At 47.1% G+C, this 17,763-nt stretch overlaps 1 protein-coding gene across 2 annotated transcripts in view; it reads left to right on the top strand.

Annotated features, from left to right (window-relative positions):
• Positions 1–17,763, top strand: part of CHD7 (chromodomain helicase DNA binding protein 7) — a 187,884-nt gene that overhangs the window by 153,608 nt on the left and 16,513 nt on the right. For both annotated transcript variants that reach the window (XM_084760862.1, XM_084760863.1), the window contains exons 16-25: positions 4,818–5,028; positions 5,716–5,911; positions 6,461–6,628; positions 6,995–7,174; positions 9,916–10,026; positions 10,110–10,315; positions 12,903–13,102; positions 13,285–13,444; positions 16,668–16,757; positions 17,169–17,272. In XM_084760862.1, coding sequence (XP_084616988.1) covers positions 4,818–5,028; positions 5,716–5,911; positions 6,461–6,628; positions 6,995–7,174; positions 9,916–10,026; positions 10,110–10,315; positions 12,903–13,102; positions 13,285–13,444; positions 16,668–16,757; positions 17,169–17,272 — 1,626 coding nt within the window. The remainder of the gene's footprint in view (positions 1–4,817; positions 5,029–5,715; positions 5,912–6,460; positions 6,629–6,994; positions 7,175–9,915; positions 10,027–10,109; positions 10,316–12,902; positions 13,103–13,284; positions 13,445–16,667; positions 16,758–17,168; positions 17,273–17,763) is intronic.

The raw sequence follows: 17,763 nt of genomic DNA on the forward strand, positions 1-17,763 counted from the left end.
CAAGCAGAAAAAGACCTGGGCGGTTTATGCTGTGTAGGCAAGGCTAACCTGGGGTACTGTGTAACAGGCCAGCAGTGCACTGGGGAAGAAGTGACAAAGCCTCTCTTGTCTTAGCCATTTGTGAGAGTCAAGGTCACCTGACCTAAAGAGTTCCTCTCCTTTCCCTGTTGTCACAGTGCACACGTGCCAACCACCCTTGATGTCCTTTTCACTGTAGGAGAAAAAGTAGTCTCTGCCTGGAAGATAGGCTCAGAGCATAGGCCCTGAGGCCGTTGTTCTGATTTGACATCTTCAAACTCCTTTTTGAAAGTAGTGTTTTTAATTTTGTTTTCTAAGGAGAGTACCCTGTGTGATAATTACACATTTATTATGCTAGCCTCCTAATCGCACAGTGCTCATGAGCTTGTAATCCACAGTGGTGTCAAGCCAGCCTGTGGGTGAGTTGTACTTAGGGAATGTACTTGTGTGAGTAGAGGACACACTTGAGTGTGCACACACACTTTATTGCACAGCTTATAGAAAAAATAGATAATAACATTCTCTGGTGGGAAGGGAAAGAGTGCTGGCGGGGCGGGGCCTGGGTCACAGGAGCTCAGCACCATGATAAGATGGACGCCCCAGTGCCTCCGTGTCCTCAGTGCTCACCCAGCATTGCCAAGGCTTTCCCCACAGCAATAGCTGGTGGGTCTTTCCTGTGCCTGACTCTTCTCTAGCCTCTCCTACGTAACTCCTTCCAGAGCATCTTAGGACTCCCTGAGGTATTTGTAGTCATTGTCGGACCTTGAGGTGAGTTCTTCTGTCCTTAGAGCAGGTAACAGTGTTAAGCAGGTGTCCTTATGCCACTGTTTCTTGCAAAGTTTTTTTTTAAAAAGGTGGCGCTCACCTTTAATCCCAGTACTTGGGAGGCAGAGGCAGGCAGATCTCTGAGCTCAAGGACAGCCAGCGCCTCACAGAGAAACCCTGTCTCAAGAAACCAAAAATAAAAATGAAGGTGCAGATGAGCACACTGGGCACACAGCTCCGGGAAGACTTGGGGGGAGACGTCATAATCTCATAGAGACCGTCTAGGCCCTGACTCTACATTCTCACCCAGGGTCTGAAAGTATCACTTCTCATGGAGCGATTGTCATATACAACTAGTTCATAAAGAAATGTTAATTGTATATATTAAATGGTGATGAACCAGTTGTGAGCTAGTACCCCAGTGGAGCTAAACTCCTACTCTGCAGAGCACACCCTCTGAAAAATAGGAGCAATTCTGTGCGTAGGTGGAAGCGGTAAGGTGAGCATAGTGGGGGAGAGCGCTGGAAGGGGGGTAGCGCACAGAGGCGGGTGTGGTTGGAAGGGTGGCCAGCATAGGGCGGTCAGTCAGTGCTGCCAACAGGCCAAGTAGAGTCATTAGTACTGACCTGAGCACGGTTTGGATAGAACTGTATATCCTGACGCGAGAACAAGAGTGGCGAAAGCAGGTCCGAAGGCCCCAGGCGGGTGGAAGTGATTGTTCTTTGCAATGCTCTGTAGGAAGACTGTAGAAGGTGGGAGGCGATGAGGAAGCAGAAACTAAGATTTACCTGGTGGAATGTCATTTAGAGGGGGAAAAAATAGGATGCTGTTTATTTTATTTTACTTTTGTTTTGTTTTGTTAACCTTGAGGAAGCAGGTGCTTTCCTGCTGATGGCTAGTAGACACAGTGGCATTACAGTCGCTGCCCCAGGAGCAGCTCTCTGTTGAAGTGGAAAGACTACTCCTGTTTCAGGTTGCCTTCATCGTGCACACATGATGAGGGCAGCACCAGCCACACTTTAATTTAGGGCAGTGCCAGCAAGGTAGTAGGGTTCGACATACCCCATATCCAGTTAATTAATGTTTTCAAATCTAACACCAAAGGAAATCTTTAATTGCTAATTTTGAGAAATTGACTGTGATACGTAGGGCAGAAATTGCTACTACACACGCACGCACGCACGTACGCACGCACGCACACAACCTTCCTCTCTTTTCATGTTACTATAATAAACATAGCACTAGAAGAACTGTAAAGGGCCCGTCCGTGTCTGTAGTTAATGAAGGATTATTGGTATAAGCTGCTCAGGAAGAATTTACATTCCCTATAAAATCGATCAGTTTGACATATTTTGGGGAAAGAAGGAAATACTATTTTCTTTTCTACTTGTCTTAAGTACTTAAGTACTTAAGTACTACTTGTCTGAGTAAGAAACCTCAGGGACCGGAGAGGTGCTCAGTGGTGCAGTGCCATCTTACTTGGAGCAGGACCTGAGTCTGGTCCCCGCACTCACATCGCATGAGGATCATCACTCACACCACAGCTGCATGTAAACTCCCTCTCTGCAGGGATCTGACCCCGCCCCCTCTGCCCACCTCTGGGGCATCTTTGCTCACATGCACGTGTCATGAACACTTTAAAATAATTATAAAAATTTAAGGATAAGACATTACTGGTGGCACTGAAAAGGCAGGAGAGTTCCTTTGCTCCTTTTTAATAAATTTAAAGTTTTATAATGTAAGCTCAGTTTTCTCTTTGAATTATTTATATTTCAATTTTATTCTTTTACTAAAATATTTCTAGCCTGTTTGACATTTGCTTTCTCAAAGTGAAAATTTCATTTTTGAAAACTATTGCTTAAGTTGGTGTGGTGGCACATACCTGTAATCCCTGTACTCCAGGAGGCAGAGGCAGGTGGATCTCTGAGTTAGAGGCTAGCCTGGTCTACAAAATGAGTCCAGGCAGCCAAGGCTGCACAGAAAAGTCCTGTATAGAAAAACGAAAAAAAGATGGGTGGTGGTAGCGCACACCTCTTATACCAGCACTCAGGAGGCAGAGGCAGGCGGATCACTGAGCTCGAGGACAGCCTGGTCTACAAAGTGAGTCCAGGACAGCCAGGGCTACACAGAGAAACCCTGTCTCGAAAAACCAAAAAAAAAAAAAAAAAAAAAAAAAAAAAAAAAGAGAGAGAGAGAGAGAGAAAAGAAAAGAAAGAAAGAAAGAAAGAAACTATTCCTTGGTCATTAACCCATTTTAGACTACTTTGTATTACATTTCACTTTGATTATGGGTTGTATACCTCATGGACAAAAATGCTCACACTATAAAGGTAAAAAATCCATTTCTAAATTGTAAGCATCTTATGATGCATTATAAGTTAGAATAAACTTTCTAATGACCTACTGTGGTATTTTACTTTAAGTTTCTCTTCCGCCGATAGAGAGCTTTCTGAATCCAGAACCTGGATTTACAGATTTCAGGCTTGGGAAACAGCACTCACCTTTAGTCAGAGACACTTTGGCCAGTGTCTTAAAGTGGCATTTTGTTCTTTATCCTTCCTTGGTCTGTTTCCACACTAACAGGGAAAAAAAAATCTGAATCTTAGCTTTTTGTTCTGGTGGAAGGGGGAGTGAGGGTCAGGCTGTTCCAAGACAGTTGGCATTTCCTGCCAGTCTCCCTTTGTGAAAAGGTCATGTGCTGTATGGAAAGCCTGGCACTTGTCTCCAAACATCAACTTTAATCTGTCCTTTATGATTTTAACTACTACGGTGTTCTCCGTCCGACCTCATAACAACAGTCTCACAGCCACCTTAAATGGAAATGGGACTGGGCTTTATTCACACTGTGTTGCCTGTGGGGGTGTCAGTGCAGTGGCCTGTCTGACCCAACTTTCAAAAGCCTTTGGGAGGTTTTCGTATCTCCATCTTGTGCGTCACTAATTTACGTGTTTCTGAGGCTTTGCTTATTGTTTGTTTGCTTGTTTTGGTGGTTGTTGTTGGGTTTTTGTGGTTTTTCAAGACAGGGTCTCTCTGTGTAGCCTTGTCTGACTTGCTTTGTAGACCAGGCTGTCCTTGAACTCACAGCTAGCCGCCTACCTCTGCCTCCCAAGTGCTGGGATCAGAGGCGTGCGCCGCCACCGTCCCGGCTAGGTTATGTGTTTCTAAGAGTGGTGGAAGGGTTAAATAGGTTCCTGGCACAGTATAATGGTAGGAAATGACCCCTTTAGGTGAAGTTTGGTGTGCTTTCTACAGAGCAGCTGTGGCAGGAGAGGAGTGAACACAGCATTATGTACTGGGGAGCCCCAGAGACCAGGGGGGAGGCCAGGTCGCCTCTGCTTACAACAGCCGAAGTACCTGAGCACTGAAAGGGCCTTCACACTGCTCCGAGACCCCACACCAGGGTACGGGAAGTCAGAGGCCGCAGCCATGAGCTTTCATCGTTGGGTGTGTGGTCTTCTTCTGAGGCTGCTCTAATGCACACAGGTGTTTGCACCGTGAGGTAACAGTGAGGAAAAGGAAGTTAGCTGGGGAGCCTTCGAGTTGGCGCCTGTTTTAGCTTTAAAGGGTTGACGGAGTTACTGTCTGTTCTGCTTAGTGAACAGCCTGTCCCTGAGTACCTCAGGCCCTGCAGTTCCGTAGGTATCTGGCTGGCCTTTAGCTTGTTTTCTGCCATTTCTGGCCTAACAATCTGCTGTTGAAATTTGAGTGTGTTTTTGCTTGTTTTGGGTTTCGTTTTGTTTTTTCATATAGTCAGCAAACATTTGGTTGTTGAAAAAAAAAATGTGGCTCTCTCCCCAGATGCCTCAATGTATGGAACTTAAAACCTCAGTCCCTTTGTAGGCCTGTAGTTATGTGTGCGTCTAACTTAGAGTAAGCTGGTCGCTGCCTGCTCTCAAACGTGAATGGGATATTCTGATTTTGCCAATTTGTTGTGGGTTTTGAAAGCAAATCCATTGTTTTTAGTTAAAAACAAAACAAAACAAAACAAAAAAATCCTTCTGCAGTATTCACGTCATGCCATCCAATCTCTGCAGGTGCTGAAGAGAAAATTTTGGAAGAGTTTAAAGAAACACACAATGCAGAGTCTCCAGATTTTCAGCTCCAGGCGATGATCCAGGCTGCTGGCAAGCTGGTGCTGATTGACAAGCTGCTGCCAAAGCTGAAGACTGGTGGCCACAGGGTGCTTATCTTTTCCCAGATGGTGCGCTGCTTGGACATCCTGGAAGACTATCTCATTCAGAGACGGTGAGGCCACCGCACACAAACAGCAGAAAGGAAGCACTGGCCCCTTGAGTGGGTCACCTAGAAGTGACCTTTGCCGCAGAGGTGGTTGAATGGAAACAGTGCATCACCTCCTTTTTAAAGCCAGTTACACATAAGGGCGTCTTTACTTGAGGACTCGGGGGGGGAGGGGGTGTTGTTGAGACAGGGTTTCTCTGTGTAGCCTTGGCTGTCTTGGTACTCCCTCTGTAGACCAGGCTGGCCTTGCTCTCAAAGATCCACCTGCCTCTGCTTCCTGACACTGATTAAAGGCATTCACCACCACCACCACCTGATATTTCTGTGTAGGGGTTTTGTTGCTGCTTGGTGGTTTTTTGTTTGTTTGTTTGTTTTGTTTTTATAATGTCACATACTTTTGTGGGCAGTTTTCCCCTTATTCTTATTTCGTTCAACTTGGGGAGAAAAGTTCTTCCTTAAAATTAAAATGTATTTTGTCAGCTATTTTTAGAATTTAGCTATTTCCTTAAGAGGAAGTAAAATAAAACTTTTGAGTGTTAAGGTGATTGTATGGAAAACAATTCTGACCTAAAATTATTTATGGTAAATCCTTCCATTGTATGAGTGCACATTCCATAGTGGAATACTTACTTTAAAGCAAAAAGGAGCGAGCATATGGGAGCTGTTTGTCAGGCTTCCTTGTTGTATTTCCAGGTACCCATATGAAAGGATTGATGGCCGAGTCCGAGGCAACCTCCGCCAGGCAGCTATTGACCGATTCTCCAAACCTGATTCTGACAGGTTTGTTTTCCTCCTGTGCACAAGGGCAGGAGGGCTAGGCATTAACCTCACCGCTGCTGATACCTGCATCATCTTTGATTCAGACTGGAATCCCCAGAATGACCTCCAGGTAAGTGGGGGCGGGGCTGCCACTCTTCCTCCTCCAGTGACAGACTCGTGAGTCACACCAGTCAGTGCTCAGCCTGGGTCTCCTGACCTTGCAGATCAGCTAGTGATCACGTGATGAGTGGAAACCCCTTAGTGGGTTAGTCCCCTTCTAAACCACACCTTTAATCACGTGTGGTCTTACAACTGACCAAAGAGCTATGGGTTTCTCAAAGTGTGTGTTGATCACTTCTGGCTGCCATAACAAAATGCCATGATTGGGCAGCTTAAACAGTACCCATGCCTTTCTCAAGGGTGTGGAGTTGGAAGTGTGAGATCTGGACACCAGCATGATCGGGCTATTGCTAAGAAACTGCTACACACACAGATGTCTTCCTCCTGGCTCTTATAGGATGCTAATCCCGTTCATTAGGGCACCACCCTCTTGACCTAATTACCTAAGTACCCACCTCTAAATCCCGTCACACTGAGGTCAGCTTTCCCATATACGGATTTAGGGAGAATACAGCCATGTATTCCATGGCAGCAGCCGTTGGCTTTCTTTTTCTTCTAGGCTCAGGCTAGATGCCACAGAATAGGGCAGAGCAAATCTGTGAAGATCTACAGGCTGATCACCAGAAACTCCTATGAAAGGGAGATGTTTGACAAGGCCAGTTTGAAGCTGGGTCTGGATAAAGCTGTGTTACAGTCTATGAGTGGAAGAGAAAATGCCACCAATGGGGTAAGATGACACTGCCCAATCCATGTGTTCATTCCAGCTTCTTTCTGTATTCATCTGACTGTAAGAAATTATTTGGTAATTGGTTTTTATTGTTTGTTTTCTTGAGATAGTTTCATTAGGTAGCTCTGGCTGGCCATGAACACACAGAGATCCACATGTCTCTGCCTCCTAATTTCTGGATTTAGAGGCGGCTGACACCATGCTCCACTGCCTGTTTTTGTTTTTGTTTTTGTTTTTTTAACCTCAAAATTTTAAGCATATTTTGTTGCATTTTCTTTTCTTTTTTTATAAGTAAATACTCTTAAGATATTTAGTGTCTGTCTTAATTCTAAACGAGTTTGAATAATGAAACCTTTTCCAAAATAGGTACAACAGCTTTCCAAGAAGGAAATAGAAGACCTTCTACGAAAGGGGGCTTATGGTGCACTTATGGACGAGGAGGACGAAGGATCTAAGTTTTGTGAAGAGGATATTGACCAGATTCTCCTTCGGCGGACCCACACTATTACCATTGAGTCCGAAGGGAAAGGTTCCACATTTGCTAAGGTTCGAGTCCGCCTAGGGGGCCAGGCCTTTAGGGCAGCATGCTAGACAGAGGAGTCACAAAACAGATGCAGAACATCGGGCTTTCATTATGAATTACAGGCCAGTTAATAATTTCCTGGCAACTCCAGCCCACAAGTGGTTCTCTCTACGCTGGGTTCTTTTCTGTGGCCGCCATGGTCTTGTTCTCAGGTGTTTTTTGCCCGTGCTTCCCTCTTAGCAATCTAGTTCCCTCATCATCTTCTCTTCTGACCTCGATTCCTGAAAGGACCTGAAAGGATGGTTGGGTCACTCTGTAATTAAGTCTTGCTCGTTTTCCCAGTAGCTACCGCTCCACGCATCCCTGCTCACAGCTAAATGGTGGCCATTGCCTTCTATTCCAGCTCTCGCCACTGCCTCTGCCACAGCTTGCACCATACAGCCGTTCACCTTATCCAACCTGCTCTGGCCAAGGAGGCTTCCAGTCATCCACACTGAGGCTCACTCTGCTCTTTAGTTTTGCCGTAAAGTGTGAGATTCAGAGCCTTTGACATGCTATAGGTTTGCACAACCATTAGCACAGTCCTAAGTTTATAATGTTCCTCTTGCTTCAGAAATACCTGTTAGCAGTCAGTCTGTCTTGTTTCACCCAGTCCTGCAGACCATATGTACTTTCTTAATAGCTTTGCCTGTCCTGGAAACACCATTATAAATGGAATTATACAATGTGTGGCCGTTTGTGTATGCCTTCATACACTTACATGATTTTCTTGAGGTTCGTCCTTGTTGTAGTATGTATTGATAATTTGTTTATTTTTAACATGGCTGCTTGCAATGTTCTACTGTACAGTTATCACTCAATGACCAGGTGACAGTAGACATTCCAGTCATTTATGCATTGCTAATGGATGGTGAAATGTGGGCTGTTTCTACTTTGGGACTTCCGATGAACACTTTCATGGCAGTTTTTGCTTGGACACATACGCTTCTCTCTCGAGCGTCTGCTGGTAACAGAGCTGCTAGAGGCTGGTTTTCACTTTCTCAGCTCCCCAACCAGAACTGAACCTCCGGCCTCGCACATGCATGCTTGTCTTTTAAGAGACTAACAGGCTGTTTGTTTGTTTCTGTTTTTTCTTTTCAACAAATTAGAAACATTTAAAGTTAGCATAGAAATAATGGGTTTCATCCTGGCATTTTCGTACATGCATCATTATGCACTGTAAGTCCTCTCCCCAGTGCCCTCCATGCGCTTTGCATCCCTCTGCTGGTCCCCTGCTACTCTGCAGTAGTTCCTCCCTCTGCCTTCATATCACGTGTCCCACTATTCTTTATCCTGTTGCTTAAAAATCTCTTCCTGTAGTTCTATGAACACACACACACACACACACACACACACACACAGAGTTTAGTTCATATATGAGAGAAAACTGTGGTATTTGTCTTTCTGAGCCTGCCTTATTTTGCTTAACATAATGGTTTCCAGCAGTGTCATGCAAATGTCATGATTTTGTTTTTCCTTGCGGCTAAATAAAATTCCACTGTGTATAGACAGCATTTTCTTTATCAGTTCATCTGTCACTGGGCATCTAGGCTGGTTCCATTTCCTGGCTACTGTGAAGCAGAGGTGTGTAAGTGTCTCTGAGGTGTGCTGACTTAGGGTCCTTCCTTCAGGAATGTGATCTAGTGGCTGGGTTATATGACAGTTCTATGTTTAGTGTTTTGGGGACCCTCCACACTGACTTCCATAGTGGCTCCCTGAGTTTGCGCTCACACTGGACAGAATTCACTGTTTGCTCTCCTGGTGCTACTTTTACCTTCCGTTTCCTTGCTGGCTGAAGGTGTTGAGCCCCAGCTCCTCCATTGCCCGAGCTTGTGGAGGCTCTTCTGGGCTCTGGACCCTCACAGCTTCCTGTTTCTTTCCGGATCTTTCCTCACACGCACACTCAGTATGTGCAAGACTAACACACACGCAGCAGGCACACACGCTGCATGCCCAGACAGTCCCTCTGAGTGACATGCGGCTGCCAGAGATGGACATGGCAGTTTCTCTTGACTTCTTCTCTTGTGGTGTTTCCTGTCTGTTTGTTGTCTAGCTCTACTAACCGGGCTTTTTGAAGACCGTCTTTTTAGGAAGTCTTGTTTTCTTCCTTTAGTGATTATTTCTTGTATAAACTCCTAAAGTGGCGAACTCTAATCTCCACAGTAGGCTGTGCTGCTATCAATCCTCCACCATGCGGCTCTAGGCACAGTGATGACCATCTTGAGTTTACCCCTGCTTTCAAATAGTTTACGCTTCCCTCTGGGTAGAGGTCGGTCAGTGTACAAGGCCGCCTTGCTCTGGCATCTGTCCTTATCAACCTGCCCATGGCTACTTTTACTAGGTTTTCTCCTCTGGACCTTTGCACATGGGCTCTGCTGTGAGCGTTTCTGCCAGCTTTCTTCTTTTAATGAATGCTCTAAAATGTGGTCCAAGCATTTTCTTCTAGAGGAAACTATTTTTATTTTATTTTACTATTTTAGATCTGCTCCCAGCAGAACCTTGCTGGAGCCATGTGGAAGGCCTTTCTCAATTGTTTGCACTTTACCACACCTGCTGTGGGTATGGAAAGTGTACAAGGGACACTTTTCATCTCTCTCCCATCCATTGTACTGTCTTGCACAAGAGGATGAACACACATATTCGGTGACTAGATGAATGGAGGCTGCCAGCATCCTGACTCTGAGAAACGCATCTCAAAGTAACGCATACATTTCCTTCCTTTTAGGCCAGTTTTGTTGCATCTGGAAATAGGACAGATATTTCTTTGGATGACCCAAATTTCTGGCAAAAGTGGGCTAAGAAGGCTGAATTGGACATCGATGCCTTAAACGGGAGGGTGAGTGAGAAGTCCCACCCAGACGGCTGCCTGTCCTGACCTGAAGGTTGGTCTGACCCTCACTGCATTTGCTTTCCTGTTAGAACAACCTGGTTATTGACACGCCGAGAGTACGGAAGCAAACCAGGCTGTACAGCGCAGTGAAAGAGGACGAGCTGATGGAGTTCTCCGACCTGGAAAGCGACTCTGAGGAAAAGCCTTGCATAAAGCCGCGGCGCCCCCAGGATAAGTCGCAGGGCTACGCCCGGAGTGAGTGCTTCAGGGTGGAGAAGAACCTCCTGGTCTATGGGTAAGGCTGGCTCACTGTACAAACTCACATTTATTTATCGACAGGTAGACATCTCAGTTGTTGTAGGAAAACCCTGTTTTTGTGAATCTGTGTGGTTCCTCTTTAGTGTAGCCACACAAATGCCTCCACATTAATTTTCTGCAGCCTGTGGCTTCCTTTAGTCAATACGACCCACGTTCTAATCCTCCTGGGTATACAGAGAGAGTTCACTAGAATTTATGAGCGCTAGCCAGCACCATAGGAATATTGGCAGCTCCAATTTACTTGTAGATTATTAAAAACTAAGAATGATATAAAATTGCAAAATCTCTTGGCACTGTAATGTCACATAAACTTTATGACCATAGTTATCTGTTAATAGTTTTCTGCTGTAAAGACTTAGCAAAGGCAGAGAAAGCTATCAGGTACTTTTCCTCCCAACTCGTCCGCAGCATGAGGCCATTTGAACTTCATGAGTCTATGGGATTCCTTTTGCTGACTGCCAAACCACCATGACCCACATCCACTTTACATCTCATGCAACATTGGCACCCACACAGCACCTTGAATGGCAGGTAGATAATAAGAATTTGCTCAAACATGCCTGCAATGCCCACACTCAGGGAGGGAGGCAGAGGCAGGCGGATCTCTCTGAGTTCCAAGGCCAGCCTGGTCTATAAATCACATCCAGGACAACCAAGGCTACACAAGGAAACCTTGTCTCCAAAAAAACAAACAAACAAAAAAAGAATTTGCTCACAGGTTGTGGGACTGAAGGCAGGTTCCATTAAAATAGAAACTGCTGCCAAAGTGACTTTGACTGAGGCAGTGCTGTCCTGCCTGTGGTGTTTCTTCTAGCAGCGAGGAAGGGGAGGGAGGGTTCTGCGTTTGGCTCTTGTCTGTCATGTGGATTCTTTCCTGTGGGTAGACCTGAGTTCTGTTTTGGAGCTTTGCTTCCGCTTACTCCGCTGTTGCTCCTGCCCTTCTCATCCCCGAGTCCCTACCTACAGACCTGATCGGCCTTACGCCTGCCTTCCTTGCAGCACTCCGCACAGCTGCCCCCTCTGCACTCTGGCCTGCCTGTGTCATCAGTCTCTCTCCCGATGGGAATCCCAGTCAGCATTTCATTGAGGATGGGAGCTCTTTCGGTATACCTCAGTGCACGGGCACGGAAGCACAGTGCTGCACAGATATTTATTTGAAATGCACAAATGCCAGCCGAGGCCTATCCTGTATCTCAGCAACTCTGTTGGCACTCATCTGTGCACACTGGGCAGCTCTCCTGCCTCTATGCAGGACGGACACTCTCCTAGCCTCAACCCTTTGCTCCCTGCACCTGCTTTCTGCTTTTGTCTTGACAGTTAAAATTTTTCATGGAAACCTTAGGACTGGAACACACTAATAACTCCTAGTTCTAGAAAGGATGCTCAGGGCATTCTGTCTTTCAGTCAAATCTCCTCCTTTTCTCACTCTTACTGTTGTGGTGTGAGCAACCACCATGTGCTGGGGTACCGGACTAGAATACTCTCAGACAACAGGACTACCACTATGAACAAGGCACATGTAGCCCAAGGCAGGCAGGTAGGAAAGCAGAAATGGGAGTAGCGGTGAAGATAATGTGACAGGCAGCACTCTGCTAAGAGAGCAGAGATGCTCATCGTGCACCGTAAGCAGCACCCTCCTACTTCGGGCACAAGGAGAGCTCACAGAGGGAATCTGTGGCTGCTGAACATCAGAGATGCACAAGATGTGATAATAGGAAAGAGGAGCGAACACAAGCCCTGGATAAGAGAAAGATCAGAACAGCCAGGAAGAGCGGTGGGTTGGCAAGAGGCAGGCTATGGCAGAGGATTTTCTCTCTATTCTCAGAGCACGACTCTGAGTTACTACAGAAGGCAGTGGAGAAACTCTGGCTGGTGGCTCTGTCTGCTGCTGCCCTGAGGAAGGGACAGCTCCGGCAGCCTCTGCACCCTGCACCTGTTTGTTGTGTAGTAGGTATTGCCAAGATGGAGCAGTGCAATGGCTGTTTGTGTAATAACGGCCCGATGCGTTGCCTGTTTCCCTGTGCTTCGTCCTGCCTCCTGCCCTTTTTCTGGGAGGACCTGAGTCTTGGTCCAGCATCTTTCCAGAGTGGGAAGTAACCATTCCCTGTTGAAAAGGAGCCGTAGGACTGTTAGCACTAAACCAGGTAGTGTGGCATCTGTTTGTGGTGGGTTGACGCAGTGGGACTTCTCCGGCATTGTAGCTGTGATTTCTAGTAGGCACAGTGACTTTAAGCCATCGATCATTTCAGAAGCTTGGTCACCGTAGCAATCATCCGAGTCACAGTTGGAGGAAGCACAGCATGACAAGCTCCAGTTCCTCTGGTGGCATGCATATCCTAAAGATAGCAGCCATAGCCACCAACAGCCCAGGGAAGCCATTAGCCACACAGGGTGTTTCAGTGGCTTTGTCGTTCCCTCTGTAAGGAGGTATTCCTCTCCTAGCTCTAGAGGTGACCAGTGCCATTGTGGGTCCAGGATTTCCCAGTACTGGGGCCTGGCTATCAAGGTCATGTCACGGTCATAGTTAGAGACCCCTGTCTGAATGCTGCCTCTCTGCTTTCCAGCTGGGGCCGCTGGACAGACATCCTGTCCCATGGTCGCTACAAACGTCAGCTCACCGAGCAAGATGTGGAAACCATCTGCAGAGCCATCCTGGTGTACTGTCTCAACCACTACAGAGGGGACGAGAACATCAAGAGCTTTATCTGGGACCTGATCACGCCCACCGCCGACGGCCAGACTCGAGCCCTGCTCAATCATTCTGGTGGGTCTGCCTTGCGTTCTTTGTGCTTCCGGGTCACAAAAGACTGCCAGAAACACCCACTGTTTGGCAAAGGGCGGCAGCGTAGATTCTCGCTTTTCCTACCTGCCCCTTACAGTATCTGCCTCTTGACACTGTAATGTGCACTGTGAAGGCATCTGTAACTGTGGCCCTGGTGCTTGTAGGTCTGTCGGCCCCTGTGCCAAGGGGCCGGAAGGGGAAGAAGGTGAAGGCGCAGAGCACGCAGCCGGTAGTGCAGGATGCTGACTGGCTGGCGAGCTGCAATCCGGATGCCCTGTTCCAGGAGGACAGCTACAAGAAGCACCTGAAGCACCACTGCAACAAGTAGGTACCGGGCAGAGGCAAGCGCGCGTGCGGAGTGCGTGGGGTGTACAGGTCCGAGCGTGTGCCGCTTGAACCCCTTTGTAAGGGAGCACTGTGCTGCGTGCGTAGTGCCTGGTGCTCATCACCGTCATCTAGTCCTCACCCCCAACAGGCACCGTGTGCCCCTTAAGCAGTGGCTCCTCCTCGCCCTGCCCTCAGCCTCTGTCCTGGTCACTTGTCCGCTCTCAGCCAGCTGTTTCAGGGGTTGTGTTCTGATGATTTTATTTGGTTGCAGTGCTCAAGAGCCATCCGTGTGGTAGGGAGTGTCAGGATCCTTTTGAGGGATGAATACCATTCCATCCCAAGTGTGCCACACTCTGTTTATCCTTCCGTCCACTGGCAGACATGTGGATTGTTTCCACATTTACCTACTATAAGCAGTGCCACTGTGGGAGTGCAGTGACCAGTTTGGAGATAATATATAGACAATTATGGTTCGTTTTACAATGACTCCACCCTTATTGACTGCTTCCATTGGGGGCTCTGGGGAGTTTACATAGTGCTTTCGCTTTAGTTTTATCTCTGTTGCTGTGTGGACCCAGCTGGCTTCGAGTCCCAGAGCTCCTCCTGCCTCAGCCCCCTGAGTAGCTAAGACCCCACGGTTTTTCTTGGCAACTGTTCTGTTTTATTCCCCCACATAACCACCAAGATGCAGGTCTCCAGCCAGAGTACCTTACCTGAGTTTCTCAGTTAAGAACGGAGTGGGATCTGGTGACACACTTCCTCTCACCCACTCAGCCGCTTCCTGCCAGACCACGGAAGTCGGCCTCTTTGCCTCAGGCCTCTTGAGAGGCTCCCAGTGGTCTTTTAGAGCATTTGGTGCCTTTGGAACTTGGTACTGTTGTAGCGTGGCATTTCTTGCTAAACCTGTAGCCTGATCATCATAGCTCTCAGATAATATTTATGTCTTCATGGCTTATCTTGACTTTGGGTTAGTTGCCTCCTAAGTTCTGGATTCACACAGAGGAAGGTACATGGTTTAATGTGAGAACAGTGGCTCCTGTTCCCAGATGCTAGCATGCCTCCAGTGGTTTTTAATTTCTATTCTTCTTTCAATAGCAATCTTCCATAAGGAGCCATCCTCAGTACATGTGATGAAACTGGGGTGCCTTTCATTCTAGCTCAGAAGAACGTTGTTGATACCTTCCAGCTTTTCTCTGGTGTGGAAAAAGCGTGTCCCGTTGCCCTCTGCCTGTAGGCCATGTCTTGAGATTAAATATTGTCAAACATGAGGTACTATTGGTGTTAGGTAGAAAAAATGAGTCACAGTTGAAGGATATTCTAGAAAAATAACTGATCATTGCTCTTCACAAATTTGAAGATTGTGAGACCAGGCAGAGGGCAGGTTATCGAGTACTGTGTGCAGTCCTGGGCTTCGGGCTAGAGTCACTACCAAGATGTGTGAGAGAGTGTGGACAAAGCCTGGGGGCTTGTTGGCTTCCTTGTTCGCCCATCACAGAGTGAGCTCCTGGAGACCAGGAGCTGTGTCCTGGCCATCCTTTCTCTCCCTGGCTTTCCCTCTAGAAGAGAAGGGGGTTTTCACAGGAGTCAGTTCATAGAAAGCTCCACTCTACTAAACCTGCCCTGAAATGGAAGTCTGTGCTTTCTACCAAATGCAAAAGGAACCTTTAGGCTCCCTGCCTTCAGTCAAGAGTCCAGCCACAGGCAGAGGAGACTTCCTTGGAAAATACCGTTTCTGAGCATCTGGTATAAGAAGACACTGGCCTGCAGATTCCTTAGCCTGAGGAAAGCAGTGCTAACCACAGCATCAGTTTTTCTCTCTATGTGGCAAAGTCACTATCTGACTTTAACAAGAGAAAGAATATTGAGATAATAAGACACTCCCCAAAACAACTGCTTATCTTGGCGTACATTTTGATACTTGCAGCCTGAGTCCACCCAGGACCCACATTGGTCGTGAGTGGATGACTCTCAGGCTAGGTGATTCACAGCATGTCTGCTGGTGCCTGGGCAGGAGGAATCTGCTTTAGTAAAACTGCCCCTGCCTGTCATTCCGGTGTTTTAGAGGCAAGTCAACCACCACGTCTTGGGAGACATAGTTCTGAGTTGCTGGTGCTCCAGGTGTCTCTGTGACCTTGGATTTATAGCTCATTCTCTGTTCCCAGCAGTGTTCACATCTGTAATGTGGAAATGAGGACTTGCCCCATTTCATCACAGGGTTACTATGAAGACCAAATGAGCCAGTGGTTATAAATGAGAAATGTTGGTCCAGGGGTGATATGCAAATATGTGACAGGCTCATTCAGCTAGGGAAATAACACTGGAAGGTATCAACCTTCACCAAAGAGGGTCATCTTCAGGTGTCAATCCCAAATGCACATGTGGGCTATCTAGCACAGATGACCTATGGGGTATATCAGGTAAGTTTTATTGGGGAGAGAAGTCACATTTTAGCTACTGAGGAAACACAAGCAAGATGGAAAATCTGGTGCCCTAAAGATGTCAATGGTTTTTAATGCTGATTCATTAAAGGTGATTATCAATGAGTTGGCTACATTTTAATCTTGTAGTGTTTATTATTTTTAAACCACAGCTTAGGTCCCCTGATAATATAAGGTAAAAGTAATGTTCCCTGAGTAGGGTAAGGACCCACCTCCTGTGCACCCCCACCGCCATCTTCCTTTCTCGGAAGCAAAGTTGTATAATCTGAAAAACCTGACATTCCATATTGAGGGTTTATTGTAAGGTAGTAAAACCAGATTTTATATCTCGTTTATTCCTACAACTTCTGATGTGCTTCCAAAAATGGTATTAAGGCAGCAGCTGAGGAAATTTTATGAGATAATGAAGCAGAACAGTTACTGAAAGCCATCTGCTCGGTTGTTTACAAACTTGCTTCAATACTTCAGAGGCAGTGGTAGGGTACGTGTCTAAACTCCACAAGCTGCACTAGGTAGAACTAAATGAAGTGCGCCTGGGCTGGGCCGAGCCCGCTCCCTCTCTGTGCAGCGTGAGCGGTTGCCAGGCAGGCCTGTTGGAAGCCAGCAGAAAGCACCACACAGAGGTGATTATGTGCCACCATCTGTCACGCTTCAAGCCTACCATACAGCATGGCTAATCAGCCTTGGCAGGATGATGGATGAACGGCAGCAGCTGCCAAAAGCCACTGTTGGCAAACAGCACCGAAGTTAAGAACTTTTCCCCCCTCTGTCTTCCTCTCCAGGGTCCTGCTGCGTGTCCGCATGCTGTACTACCTAAGACAAGAAGTGATAGGGGACCAGGCAGATAAGATCCTCGGGGGCGCCGACTCAAGGTTGGTGCGAGTGCACCTTTGTTCCAGCCCTCCACAAGGCAACCCCCGGGGTGGCTGGGCAACTCCATGGGTTGTGTTTAGAACCCTCCAGGCCATCAGTAGCTCACCTCCTTTTTGTGTCTTTAGTGCAAGTGTTTGTCCTCTTCTGGGCTTGGGGATATGAGGCGAGCACGGGCGGGGCGGTTGGCATGTGCTTGTACGTAAGAGCTACTGATCCGAGGTGCGACGCCGTGGGATGAGGCTCACTTCTGGCTACTGACCGCTGCCCCTGGTCTCACTCACTGTTGCTGCTTCCTCCCCACCATATAAGATGCGCATTGTGAAAGAGGACACATGAGTGTGGCCTCAGCACACGGGACTAGGACGCATCTTAAGTCCTCGTAGTTAGAGTGCTTGCATCCTGTCTTCCAGTGAAGCGGACGTGTGGATCCCCGAGCCCTTCCATGCTGAAGTTCCCGCTGACTGGTGGGACAGGGAAGCAGACAAATCCCTCTTAATTGGAGTGTTCAAACATGGTAAGGGCTGTTTCTGTTTGAATGCATCTTGACTGTGCGGCTTCATCTTTATTTAGAACTCCTCGCGCACTCTTTTCCAAAGTCATAATATTAATGCGGCTCGTTCCAAAGGACTCTTGGCGTCTACCATTTTTCTGTGCTAAAAAATCTAATATGAACTGTAAATATCAGATGCTGTTTTTGAATGTTTGTTGAGCGTTTGAGAAGAAAACATTTCTTTCTTGGCTGTAAACAGAAGCCAAACCATATTTGTTTTAGTAATAGCCAAGTTGTGCCGTGGCTTTCCCCGAAACTTTGCTTCCAGAACGGCTTCCCTCGCTAACTCTGCCAGCCAGTGTCAGAGTGGACGGTGGGCTTAACCTCTGCTATTAATCTGTACAAGTGCCTCCTGGGCTTTGTTCCAAGCAATATTTCACAAATGTCAGTGCTGAGGACTTGCCGCTCCCCCGAGTGGGACACAGCCTTGTTAACTTTGAAAGGCTGGGGATGCA

This window comes from Acomys minous (assembly GCF_964271855.1).
Source record: "Acomys minous genome assembly, chromosome: 1".
NCBI lineage: Eukaryota > Metazoa > Chordata > Mammalia > Rodentia > Muridae > Acomys > Acomys minous.